Below are 12305 nucleotides of genomic sequence, written 5' to 3' on the forward strand. Positions count from 1 at the left end.
AAACTGAAGCCTCAACCCTCAAGTTACAACAGCAAAGTCAGTTTGTCTCTTTGGATGTTGTCATGGTCTGGAGAAGAAATCACTGGGGAGACGTAAGAATTGCTTGCTGTCTTTCTCTCTTTTAAAATGTTAGGGTCTAAGAGGAAAGATTTCAGGTGCACAGAGCTGGAACATTCCTTCCTTCATTTCTTTATAGGTGTGTAAGCATTCTAAACAAACTTTATCATTGCAGGGGGTTAGACTAGATGACCCTTGGCTCCCTGACAACCGTACAATTCTATGACCTAGCCTTTTGAAAAATTCTGCATTTTTTTTCAGTGTTCAAGCATTTAAGCATTAGATGTGGATATAGTTTTATGGAAAGTGTACAAACATGATAAGTATCGTATTTTTTGCACCATAACACTCACTTTTTTCCTCCTAGAAAGTAAGGGGAAATGTCTGTGCGTGTTACTGAGGGAATGCCTACGGGTGGCATTCCTACGGATTTTCCTCCTCTAAAAACTACGTGCGTGTTAAGGTCGGGTGCGTGTTATAGAGCGAAAAATACGGTAATATTCTCCAAGGTGGGAAATCTTACTGTGGCCCATGGACCTAGCCAGTCTCATCTGGTAAGCTGTGCTTAGTCAGCACATGGTAATAGACAGTGGGGGGCTATAGTGGAGAGAATTTATAAAATGGGCAAAGCTTTCCAAAGCTTCACAGTGGTAAAACGTTGTGGTTTTGCACATCTGTGCACAACCCTGGCACCTCTGAGCTGGCAGGCTTCAAAACATGGGTTAAATTCTGGGTCAGAACTCTAGTCTTGTACCCAAAGCAGCACTAAGCCTTTCCTTCCATGGAACTTTCCCTTACACAATGGAACTTTCCTCCCCCTTACACCCTCTAAATCTGTTCTGCACCCCGCCCCCCACTTCTGGAGAAGAATTGGGGAGGAGATGTGGGGGGAGTTTCATTGTTAAAGGGTAAAATCATTGCACTAATGGCAGGAGGTCGTGGGATACTTCACCTAATCTGGCTGTCAACTGTTCCTGGTGTGGGACGTAAACTTTTGGCTGGAAAAATACGAAGCTACTGCCAGTGGTACCTCAGGTTACATACACTTCAGGTTACAGACTCCGCTAACCCAGAAATAGTACCTCAGGTTAAGAACTTTGCTTCAGGATGAGAACAGAAATCGTGCTGCGGCGGCAGCGGGAGGCCCCATTAGCTAAAGTGGTGCTTCAGGTTAAGAACAGTTTCAGGTTAAGAGCAGACCTCCAGAACGAATTACAGTACTTAACCCGAGGTACCACTGTATTTCAGGAACAAGACTTTCTGCCTCCCTGCCCCCCAATTTATCCTCTTTCCACTCCCTTCTCCACACAAGCTCACTTGCTATTGGTGCTTTTTGACACACACCCAACTTTCTTCTCTTTTTTTTTTTTTGTACATGGCCCTTTTCTCAAAGGACCTGGGGGCGGCGATATGCATGAGGCTTTTCACAACAACCCCCACAGTCCTGTATGTTGATTACATAACTACGTCTGCTACATGGATGGTACATGAGGGAAGCAGGCAACTATTTCTGTGATGTCAGCTGCTCTTCCTTTTTCCTCCAGCAGACATCAATTGCCGCCGGCTCCCCAGGAGTGAACATGCCAGTTCCCACTAGCCTTTTCCCACGTGACTGTATAGCTGCACACACACTTAGAGGGAGGCTCATCGCTCAGCAACAGAGCTCAAACTTTGCATGCAGAAGCTTCCCAGCTTCAGTCTCCATTTAGGCCTGGGAAAGACTCATCTGACATCTTGGAGAGAGAGCTGCTGCCATTTGGCATAGGTTGAAGCTTGCTGGACTGATGGTCTAAGGCAGCTTCAGCTGTAAATCCGCTCTGTATTGAGAACCATGAAGATTGAAATCTTGCTTTAATTTTAGGGCAAGGACCATAGCTCAGCACTGGAGCATGTTTTGTATACAGAAAGTCCCACATTCAATCTTCTCATTAATAGGATCAGGTGAAGGGAAAAGCCTGCCCCCCTGTCTCTGATACTCTGCTGCCAGTCGGAGTACACAATGCTGGGCAATATTTTTTTTTTTTTTAATGGCCTATGAAGCTGCCTCTTTCCTCCAATTCAGGAAGGCTGGAGTTTGGGGTTTTGCTTCAGCAGTGAAGTAGCTCAGACCAGGAACTTGTAGAGGAAATTGAGGCTCCATCCCTTCCTGGTTTTCAACCAGATCCTGATCTGGGCTGTGTGCTTCCTTTCACTTCCCTTTCCACCCTGTGTGCAGCTAGCTGGGCACTTTGGTGGCCCTGAAGCTTCTGCTTGACTCACCATCTTATTGGATCCTGTGGCTCTGGAGGAGATGGGGAGTAGGAAGTCTGAGTGCCAGCCAAAAACCCAAGCAGCTGGTATAGTCACCTTCAGTCCTAGTGCGAGGCTGTTTGGACCCATCAGTTCTTCAGAATTTCTGAGGTTTAGATATCTGCTGGAGGGTCCAGTCCTCCCTCCCTCCGCTGAGGAGATTTCAAGTTCAAGGGCTGGGCAGGAATACGGACACTTTGCATTTAGATACAGTGGTACCTCAGGTTACATACGCTTCAGGTTACAGACACTGCTAACCCAGAAATATTACCTCAGGTTAAGAACTTTGCTTCAGGATGAGAACAGAAATTGTGTTCCAGCGGCGCGGCAGCAGCAGGAGGCCCCATTAGCTAAAATGGTGCTTCAGGTTAAGAACAGTTTCAGGTTAAGAACGGACCTCTGGAACGAATTAAGTACTTAACTCGAGGTACCACTGTACTGCTTTAGAGCATTCAGGGTGCTTGCAGTGCTCAGTACAGCAGGCTAATATGAGCACCCTCCTGTTGTAGATCCTGGGAGAGCCGTCTGACCGCCTAGCTCGTGAGGGAGGGGAGATTTGAAAGGGGTGTCGGGGACATAGTCCCTTAGCCACCACATAAGCTCCATTTTGTAAAATGCTGTCTTCTGCCAGAATCTAGCACGCCACTCACAGAATCATTAAGCAGGAGTGGTAGTAGTTTATTAGGGCTGGATGGCTGCTGGAAAAAGCCATTGTCTGTGAAGACTCTCATTTTAAAAGCCAGTGTATCTTTACTATGTGCACTGGCACATAACGTTAAGAGACTGTAACTCTCCAGCCTTCGCTCAAGAAGTGTGCTGATGGATTCCTTAACTGGTGCAAAATTCTGTTCAGTCATAAGGCTTTCTAGGGCAGCAGCTGCCGGCAGTTTTAGCCCAGCTTCAGCTTTTCTGCTGGCTGTTACTCAGAAAAGCCCCCCCCCCCCGTGTCATACACAACCTGTCAGTCCAGATTGGCAGCCCGGAGATTGACAGGGAAGCAGTCGTCAGGTAAAAGGCTTAGCTTCAAACCGTGAGAACAAGAGGCTTTAACAATATGTGGCAGTGCTCCCTTATTACAGCCCTTCCCTTGACTTGAAGACGGGCAATTTTATGTAGCTGGTTATGAACAGAGGCTGTTTTTCTCTCTGGGAAGGCTGAGTTGCAAAGTCTTCTTCCTCTTCACTCAGCTATCATTCATAGACGATGGCAGTCTTGTGTGCAGGAAAGAAAAGTGTGGCTTATTGGAGAGGTGTGAGCCTGGATATCATTGTTGTCTGTAGTTTCCACGGCTGTGTCAATATGTATTCTGCAATTTGCTCCACCTGAGCTCATAATATTTTCTCTGTTAATTATGTACCCCTCTTTTTTTCTCTTTAAAGTAAATTTTGTCATTAGGGTGCAGTGCAATGCCTGTTTGGTCCAGTGACCCACCACACTCGAATCTCAGAGTACATTAATATATGGTGCTCAATTCAGAGTGCTGATTCTCACCTAAAAAGCCTTATGTGGCTCAGAACCCCAGTAGCTCAGGGGTTACCACTTCCTAAATGCATCAGCCAGGACCCTGTGTTTGTCATCTGAAGCCCTTCTCCATGTGTTTCCTCTAAGGGAGGTGCAGAAGGTGGTGGCATGAGAACGAGCTTTTCATTGGTGGCTTCCCCACTTGCGGAATGCTATACCCAGGGAGGCACATCTGGCACCATCACTATTTTTAGGTGCCAGGTACAAGTGTTGTTTCTTACCCAAGCTTTCAACCCTAAATTTGGAGCACATCAGATATTTCCAGTGGGTGGGATGTGTTTGGCTTACCTTTTGCATATGTCTGGATGTGTTTTCAGGTTTTTGTTTTGGATTTATACTGGGTCTACTTTTGATACTATTTTATAACTTGCCTTGAGTCACTTTCTTTGTGGGGGAATTAAGAAGTGCAATAAATAAACAAATCCTTCTTTCTCAAAATGACATTTTTATATTTGTGAAGGAACTGTTGTCACGACAGGCTGGATGTGTGTGGGTGAAGGACCTCATGATTGCGGGAGATTGGGAGCTGTGGGGACAAGACAACACATTCTACACCACGTTTGCTTGTCCCATAGCTCTCAGTAGCAGCTTCCGCCACAACAATCAAACACGCTGCTATCTGTGTAGCTCCGCTCTTTCATTGGCATAATGTTGCCATGAATGTTCTTTTTTCCAATTTTTTAAATTGATTTTCAAGTTTATAACAAACATAAGCAACAAAAAGAAAAAACATTACAATATAAAAAACAAAAAAATACAACATTTATCCTAACTATTATAATCCCACTTTTGTTACCATTGTTAAATGACTTCCTCAGATCCCTTTAGCTGAGTTTCCATATGACTCATTGTAGCAGTTTTCCAATACTAATTTCAATAAAATTAACTTAATCAATTAGCATCTTTCTTTCTTATCATATTCACTTCTATCCATAGTGTTATGCAATTTAAAACATTTAACTCCTAATCCAATTTGGTACTCGCAAATAGTACTACTTATATTATCTTAGAATATTTAACTAAATAATCCTTAAATTTCTTCCATTCTTCTTGGTACTCCTCCTCTTTCTGTTCATGGATTCTTCTGGTCAGGTCAGCCAGCTCCAAAAAGTCTATCATCTTCATCTGCCAATGTTGCCATGAATGTTCTGGGACACTCTAGTCATGTTTGATGGAACTGGCTGTACATAAGTGTGTGAGAGCGCTGGGAAGTCTGAGAGGAGCCATGCTTTGTGTGTAGAGATGAAAGCACGGCATTAGAGCATGATAGGGGCTGTTGTTTGAATGTCCTGCTGTGAAACAACTTTAACATTGATATTTCCTTCCCCTAAATGTCTAATCTTTCCCTAGAAAGAAGTTGAGATAGTTGTTGAAGAGTTCTGATGGCTAACATTTTCTTTCCCCCCCTCCTTTTCCAAGAGCCTTTTTAAAACGCTGGGGTTGTTGGAGTGGTCGAATTTTTCCTGGAATTGAGTGAGAAATTCAGAAGACTGAAGCCCAGGCTCACTGTCTACCTTTCACGGAGGCCCAGCCGTGAGAGGACAGAAGAAGGCACCTGGCGAATCATGACAGCGGACAAAGAGAAGGACAAAGAGAAAGACAAGGACCGGGACCGGGACAGAGACCGAGAGCGGGACAAGCGGGAGAAGGCACGGGAGAGCGAGAACTCGCGGCCCCGTCGGAGCTGCACCCTGGAAGGCGGAGCCAAGAATTACGCAGAGAGCGACCACAGTGAGGACGAGGACAATGACAACAACAGCGCCACCACAGAGGAGTCCACAAAGAAGAACAAGAAGAAACCCCCCAAGAAGAAATCTCGCTATGAGAGGACGGACAACGGAGAAATCACCTCTTTCATCACAGAGGATGATGTGGTCTACAGACCTGGAGGTAAGAGAGAGATCCTACTTTTTGGAATCTGAACCACATTGTGTTGTCCAGCCTAGTTTTCTTGGCTGAAGTTCACAGGGGAGGGAGGGAGGGATGTAAATTGCTGCCATAGCTGAATGCATAATTTTGACCAGTGCATGCTCTGTTGCACCGGGAACTGGCTTTTGTTGTTGTTTATGTAGCACCTTGTACACATGTGGTGCTTTACGGAAGAATGAGACAACTGATCTCTATCTCAAGTGACTTGCTATTTAAAAATAAATGCAAAGTGAACAGAGGAGGGATAAACCAGGAAATAATATGCAATGATTCAAATTAAATGAGCATTGGCTTGCTTACAGTAGGGTATTGGGACTGAGGGCTATGGCAGAGGCTTTACTAAAAGGTTTTTTGAGGAGGGATTTGAAGTAGGCAAGAAAGGTGATCCCATGGGGACATTCTGGAGATTGTTCCAGCCATAATGGCCAGTATGAGAGGGAGAGTGGAGCTGTTACACCAGGCATAGGCAAACTCTGCCCTCCAGATGTTTTGGGACTACAATTCCCATCATCCCTGACCACTGGTCCTATTAGCTAGGGCTCATGGGAGGGCCGAGTTTACCTATGTCTGTGTTACACAGAGCAGGAGACCTTCAGATGTCTAAGGGTGATGGATGAGTGAAGGTTGCAGGTGTGCTGGTCTATAAGGACAGAGAGATGCAGGGGAGGGGGAGGAAGTCTATGAAGGGTTTTGCAGGCGAGAAGAAACATGTCCAAGTTCCACAAACACCCAATGATTTATTTCTATATATACTTTTATACATATAAAATGATTGCATTTTTGTAGAATTAAAGGTAAGGGCATGTTACATGAGCTTGTTTGTTTTTTAAAAAAACACAAAAAACCATTAAGCTGACCATTTATCTGTCTTTAATATTGTCCCAGATCTGCTGCCTTTAAGGCGGGCGTTCACCGCTCCTCAGGGTAGCGGATGCTCCAGTTCCATGACTACTTGCAGTGCTCTTGTTTCCACCAGGATGTGTGTATTTATTCCTGATTCTCTTATCAAAAGAGCAAGCTTACAAGCGCTACTATATTTGTCATCTGCTCTGCTGTAAAAAAAAATAAAAATCATTGGCATGCTGGAAGAGCGCTGTGGGAAGGAAAGACTGATGTGCTTTTCAAAAGAAGAGGGGGAAAACACTGATGGAAATAAATCACCAGAAACATTTTTTCTAATGTGTTGTGTTGATAGAATGCTTAACGCTCTGGGCTTGTGTGGAGTCACAGGCAAATCTTGTAGCTTTTAAGTTGTGCATACTGAATTCTACCTGGAAACAGCATTGCCCTAGTCCTGTGGGGTTGATAGGGGTAAAGCTTGATAGCCTTGGGGCCAGGGTAGATGTAATGGGGTCAGGAAGACTGCTCCCCTACCGGGGCAAATTCTTCTGCCAGCTACAGTTAACTCTACAGTGCAGATATTAACTTGTGAAATGTATATTAGTTCCTTTCTGACATACAGCTTTTCCTCCCCCCTAATTAGTTCTTTGTGGTGCATTGATGGCTCAGCATGCATCCCTTAGAAACAGGGCCTTCTCAGTAATGGCACCAGCTTTGTGGGGCTCCCTTCCCAGAGAGGTTTGTCAGACCCTCAACAGCATATTCTTTTAGGTGTTTGGGTGGATAGAACTTGGCTTTTCCAATAAGCCAGGGATGGAGGAGCCTGTGTACCTCCAGAAGTTGTTGGAGTGCAACTCTCACCATCCCTGACCATAGACCATGTTGGCTGGAGCTGATGGGAGTTAGAGTCCTGGCAACATCTGCAGTGCCATACATTCCCTACAGTTAATTTGCCTCCACTCTTTTACACTCCCAAGCCATTGTTGGGAGCCATTCGGTCATTTGTTTGTGTGAGGCAGGGGTCAGGGCTGGGGCAGCCAAACTTTTTTGGGGTCAGAGGATCAAGAGCCCTTGGAGCGCATTAAGAGCAGCTGTTCAGGCTCACAGCAGTGGGTGGTGACCGTGGTGTGGTGTGTGTGTGTGTGTGTGTGTGTGTGTGTGTGTGTGTGTTACTGCAGTTGAAGAACCTGACTTGAAATTGAGATTATTTGCTTGCAAGCATAGCTTGCCTTCTAAAATCAGGAACAATTAGCACCCTTGTTTGCCAAAAAGGTCTTCCCATCTCTGGTACAGATTTGCTTTCATGGAGGTGCTGAGGCTTAACTCTGTCTCCCACCCCTCTCTCCTGCTTGCTGTATAATATATCTGGAGCTCTGATCAGTTAACAGTAGGGCTGGGAAGGGATTCGACAAGAGAAACCAAACCTGCCTTGGATTTCCTTCCACACTGGGTGATTTCAAGGTATATGGTGCTTTGAATTGGGCACCACAAATTTCAGTGTCTGTGAATACGACACCCCCGAAGCACTCTTTAAATGCTCAGGATCATTATTTGCAAAAGTCTGCGGGAAACAAACACTGCCTCGGCACCATATCCCTTCTTTGTAAAGCATTAACAATACACTACGTTGTTCAGGTCACTTGGATCACTGCCTCAGGTGGAAAGAAACCCCCGTAATTGGGAGTGTAGTGTTGCCACAGGCCATTAGACACCTGTCACTTGTAATTCCATCCAGGATGGAAGGTGGCCTCTGTTTAATAGTGCATTGCACCATCCCCTCCTTTTCTCCTCCTACTCCTGGAAGGCTTGTATGCTGATTCAAGAGGAGGAGTCCACCCAGCTCTGGTAGTCATTTCCATGCTTGGTTCATCAGATTCAGCACCAGAGTTATTTGGATGGGCTAGTGGGAAGCATGGGCAAAGCCTGCCCCAGGTGTGCTTATCTCTCTAATCCAGGGGTTGACAATCTAGTCCCTACTGCCCACTAGTGGGTGTTTCAGGATTCTAGGTGGGCAGTGGGGGGTTCTATGGCACAAGCTGAGTCCCCCTTCTATTGAGCACTGGCGAGTGGTAAGGAAATTTTAGCATCAAGAAACATGCATTAGTGGGTGGTAGGTATAAGAAGGTTGACTACCCCTGCTCTCATATGTTAGAGGAGCTGACCTCTAAAAGTAAGCAAGGCTTTAGTGAGGGCACTTTTGATTTACCATGTGGAAGTGGGGTAGTCTTACTCATGCAATGGTAAAAAGCTTTGCTTTAGGACAGGTGTTAGCAAACTTTTTCAGCAAGGGACCGGTTCACTGTCCCTCAGACCTTGTGGGGGGCCGGACTATATTTGGAAAAAAATAATAATGAACGAATTCCTATGCCCTACAAATAACCCAGAGATGCATTTTAAATAAAAGCACACATTCTATTCATGTGAAAACACACTGATTCCTGGACCATCCGCAGGCCAGATTTAGAAGACGATTGGGCTGGATCTGACCCCCGGGCCATAGTTTGCCTACCCATGCTTTAGGGCAGTGTTTCCCAACCTTGGGCCTCCAGCTGTTTTTGGACTACAACTCCCATCATCCTTAGCTAGCAAGACCAGTGGTCAGGGATGATGGGAATTGTAGTTCAAAAACAGCTAGAGGCCCAAGGTTGGGAAACACTGCTTTAGGGCTTGGTGCTGATTTGTGGAGAGAAACAAAGATTTCCGTGCCCTGGAAAGCCTATGCCTTTGGGAAGGTCAAAGTGATACATATGAGCTGCATTAGTGTTGGATTGACATCTGCTGAAAAGGACTGAAGGCCTAGGACCGCATCAGCAGAAGATGCTTCCTTGATTTCCCCCTTTTTTTGAAGGGTAGAGAGGTAGTTAAATAATGCAAAGTAAACTTTGGCTTAGTATACAACAACACCTATATGAATGTAACATTACAAACTAACAGGGAGGGGGGGAAACTTGTCCCAAGCAGGTTCCTAGTTACCGTATTTTTCGCTCTATAAGACGCACCAGACCATAAGACTGGTTTTGGAGGAGGAAAACAAGAAAAAAAATATTCTGAATCTCAGAAGCCAGAACAGCAAGAGGGATCGCTGCGCAGTGAAAGCAGCAATCCCTCTTGCTGTTCTGGCTTCTGGGATAGCCGCACAGCCTGCATTGGCTCCATAAGACGCACACACATTTCCCCTTACTTTTTAGGAGGGAAAAAGTGAGTCTTATAGAGCAAAAAATAGGGTACATGAGAAGCTAGTGCTTCGGTATTAGACAGTGAAGAGGCAGATGCCAAGAGGCAGCATGGCTAGACATGGGAAGTTGGTGATTGGTGGTGAGCATCAGGCTGTGCCGACTTGCAGCTTTGGACAATTTAGCATTGTGTTTTATTGTACCCCAAATTTCCAAAATGGGTACGCTTCTGTGCAGTGCAAGCATGGAACTTGCTTTCATAAGCTGAGAGTTGTTAAGAGACTGCTGCTCCCTCCAGAGAGCTACAATTCCCAGGGTTCCCTGAGAAGAGGACTTGATTGTTAAGTGCCTTTGGGAATTGTAGGTCTGGGAGGGGAATAGGGGTCTACTAACAACTCTTGATACCCTTTAACCCTACAGCTCCCAGAATTCTTTGGGGGAAGCCATGACTGTTTAAAGTGGTATTATGGTGCTTTAAATGTATGGTGCAGATGTGGCCTTGCCTGCTTGCTAGTTGTCTTTATCCTGCTCTTGTTTAAGGGGCAGCCCATCATGCTTATCCCCTCCCTTTATCCCCGTTGGCTTCTATTGTCTCTCCCCCCCCCCCCCGCCGCCGCCGCCCCACTTGCATTTCAAACCTTTTCCTGGCTTTTGTCAAAACAGCTTGTCACAATAGCAAAATTGATTTACTGCACACCACATGCATCCCGATGTGCTTACAGCCCGTTCTTTCAGCATGAAAAAACCGGTGGAGGGCTTTGTGAGTTCTAATCTACAAGGCTGCTAAAATGACTGCCCTTCCCTTTGGTGTTAGTCAGATTATTTGGGGTTACAGTTGTTGCTTCAACTCCATCACCGCCACTAGACCCGTTTATTTTGCAGATTTTCACCAGTGTTAACATAAAAAGAGGGGCCTGGCTGCTGGATCAGGCCCTAAGTGTCTTTAGCCCAGTATCTATGAACAGTACATTTTTGATTGGTTCTGTCAGGGAGGCAAGTGGGTACTTTCTGCAGCCCTCAAGCAGCACTGAGTGGTTTTTATTATTTAAAAATGAGGATGATGGCTTTGAGAGGAGAGAAAACTGCCTTATGCGACATCAAACTCTTTGTTTCTCTAGGCCAGGATTGTTTCTTCTGGCTCTCAGCCCCTTTTCCATGGGCTCAGGTGGCAAGTGGTCTTTACCATCTCCTTCTGACCCTGTTTAGCTAGAGATGCCAAGGATTTGAGCTCCTGCAGGCAAAGTATGTGCTCTGCCTCTTAACTACTGTCCTACCCATTCTTTCTCAAATGGCCAGGCTCCCTTTCACCGCTGCAAAATACGGAGTTGCCACTCACCCCTTGTTGAGTTGTTCTTCCTTTATACTGTGTAGTGAAATCGCCTCCCCACCCCATCCCCAAAAATCACCACACTGTGACATTTAGGGAAGAACTTAGGGAACCCATATATTTTTGTCACATGGAGCTTTCTTTGTTTTGGGGGAGGCCAATATTGGTCCCAGTCACCTGGCTGGCAGAAGAGGTGTGGGAAAGCCATTGCATCTTCCTTTCTCTCCCTGCTGGCAGTCAAGTAATTAAGTGCTGATATATTAAAAGCAAAACACCCTCCCTGGCTCTTGGCACCTGCACCTGTCTAGTACAACGAGATTGGGATTCTTGATGAAGGGTAGAATTGCTGGCAATCCAGCCATAGCATTCCTGCAATAGGCGGTCATGGGGATCTTGGTGGCATTTGCAGACGCCTCTCCGAAACGTTAGCATGCTTGTTCTGTGGTCCTCCGTTGTTCTCCCACACATATCCCTCTTGGGCAAAAGCAGCTAAAAAGCATTTTCCCTGGATTGCATATTGCTGCTTAGAAAAGCAAGACCCTGCCAGTTTTTGGATGGCAATCAGAAGGCCTGAGGTGAAAATGGTAGGGGCAGGAGAGATTAGCTGAACAGAGGGGTGGGGTAGGGAGGAGGGGCAGAGAGAGCTATTGCATTCTTGTAGGCTGCTTGCCTCTCATCTTTAGCAGATGGATATGAGGACACTGTCATTTTTGCTTTGGCTATCCAGAACCATTTAAAAGGATCTACAAGGATTAAAAGGATTTGTGAGGATCCATTCCAACAATGGCATCAGCAACTATATAAACAGCAAACAGGGCAATGGGAACAAAACCCTGGTAACAGTGAGTAGGGGAATTTTTATATTTAGCTTTGGCTAAACAGAAGGTGGGAAGATCACCTTTCTGGCAAGGATTTCTTTTTTAAATAGTACCTTCCTGGGTTAGTATGTTGTCCTAAGGTGATGATTCTCAAATAGCAGAAGGGATTGTCCTCTCTGTCACCTGCCCCAAGTTGAAATTTGAGGCCTGTTTCACTCATGCATCTGCAAAGTTTCTCTTCCAGAGGTGGTCAAGGGGGTGGGAAACCATATCAGTTGGCAGAGCCCCACCACCCTGCACTGTTTCTGCATGAATCTCACTGTTCTGGGTGTGATTGGAGGGAGACAAACT

At 45.6% G+C, this 12305-nt stretch overlaps 1 protein-coding gene and 1 long non-coding RNA gene across 31 annotated transcripts in view; one reads left to right on the top strand and one right to left on the bottom strand.

Annotated features, from left to right (window-relative positions):
- The window catches only part of LOC310711460, a 201190-nt gene extending 199496 nt beyond the window's left edge, over positions 1–1694 (bottom strand). Inside the window, exon 1 of the long non-coding RNA XR_014528460.1 lies at positions 1076–1694. This is a non-coding gene — a long non-coding RNA (uncharacterized lncRNA). The remainder of the gene's footprint in view (positions 1–1075) is intronic.
- Positions 1–12305, top strand: part of RERE (arginine-glutamic acid dipeptide repeats) — a 348430-nt gene that overhangs the window by 110667 nt on the left and 225458 nt on the right. For all 30 annotated transcript variants that reach the window (XM_083512803.1, XM_083512817.1, XM_083512818.1 and 27 more), the window contains one exon: positions 5287–5757. In XM_083512803.1, coding sequence (XP_083368929.1) covers positions 5433–5757 — 325 coding nt within the window. In that variant the 5' untranslated portion in view covers positions 5287–5432. The remainder of the gene's footprint in view (positions 1–5286; positions 5758–12305) is intronic.

The sequence above is a fragment of the Podarcis liolepis genome (assembly GCF_965112155.1).
Source record: "Podarcis liolepis genome assembly, chromosome: 7".
Taxonomy (NCBI): Eukaryota; Metazoa; Chordata; class Lepidosauria; order Squamata; family Lacertidae; genus Podarcis; species Podarcis liolepis.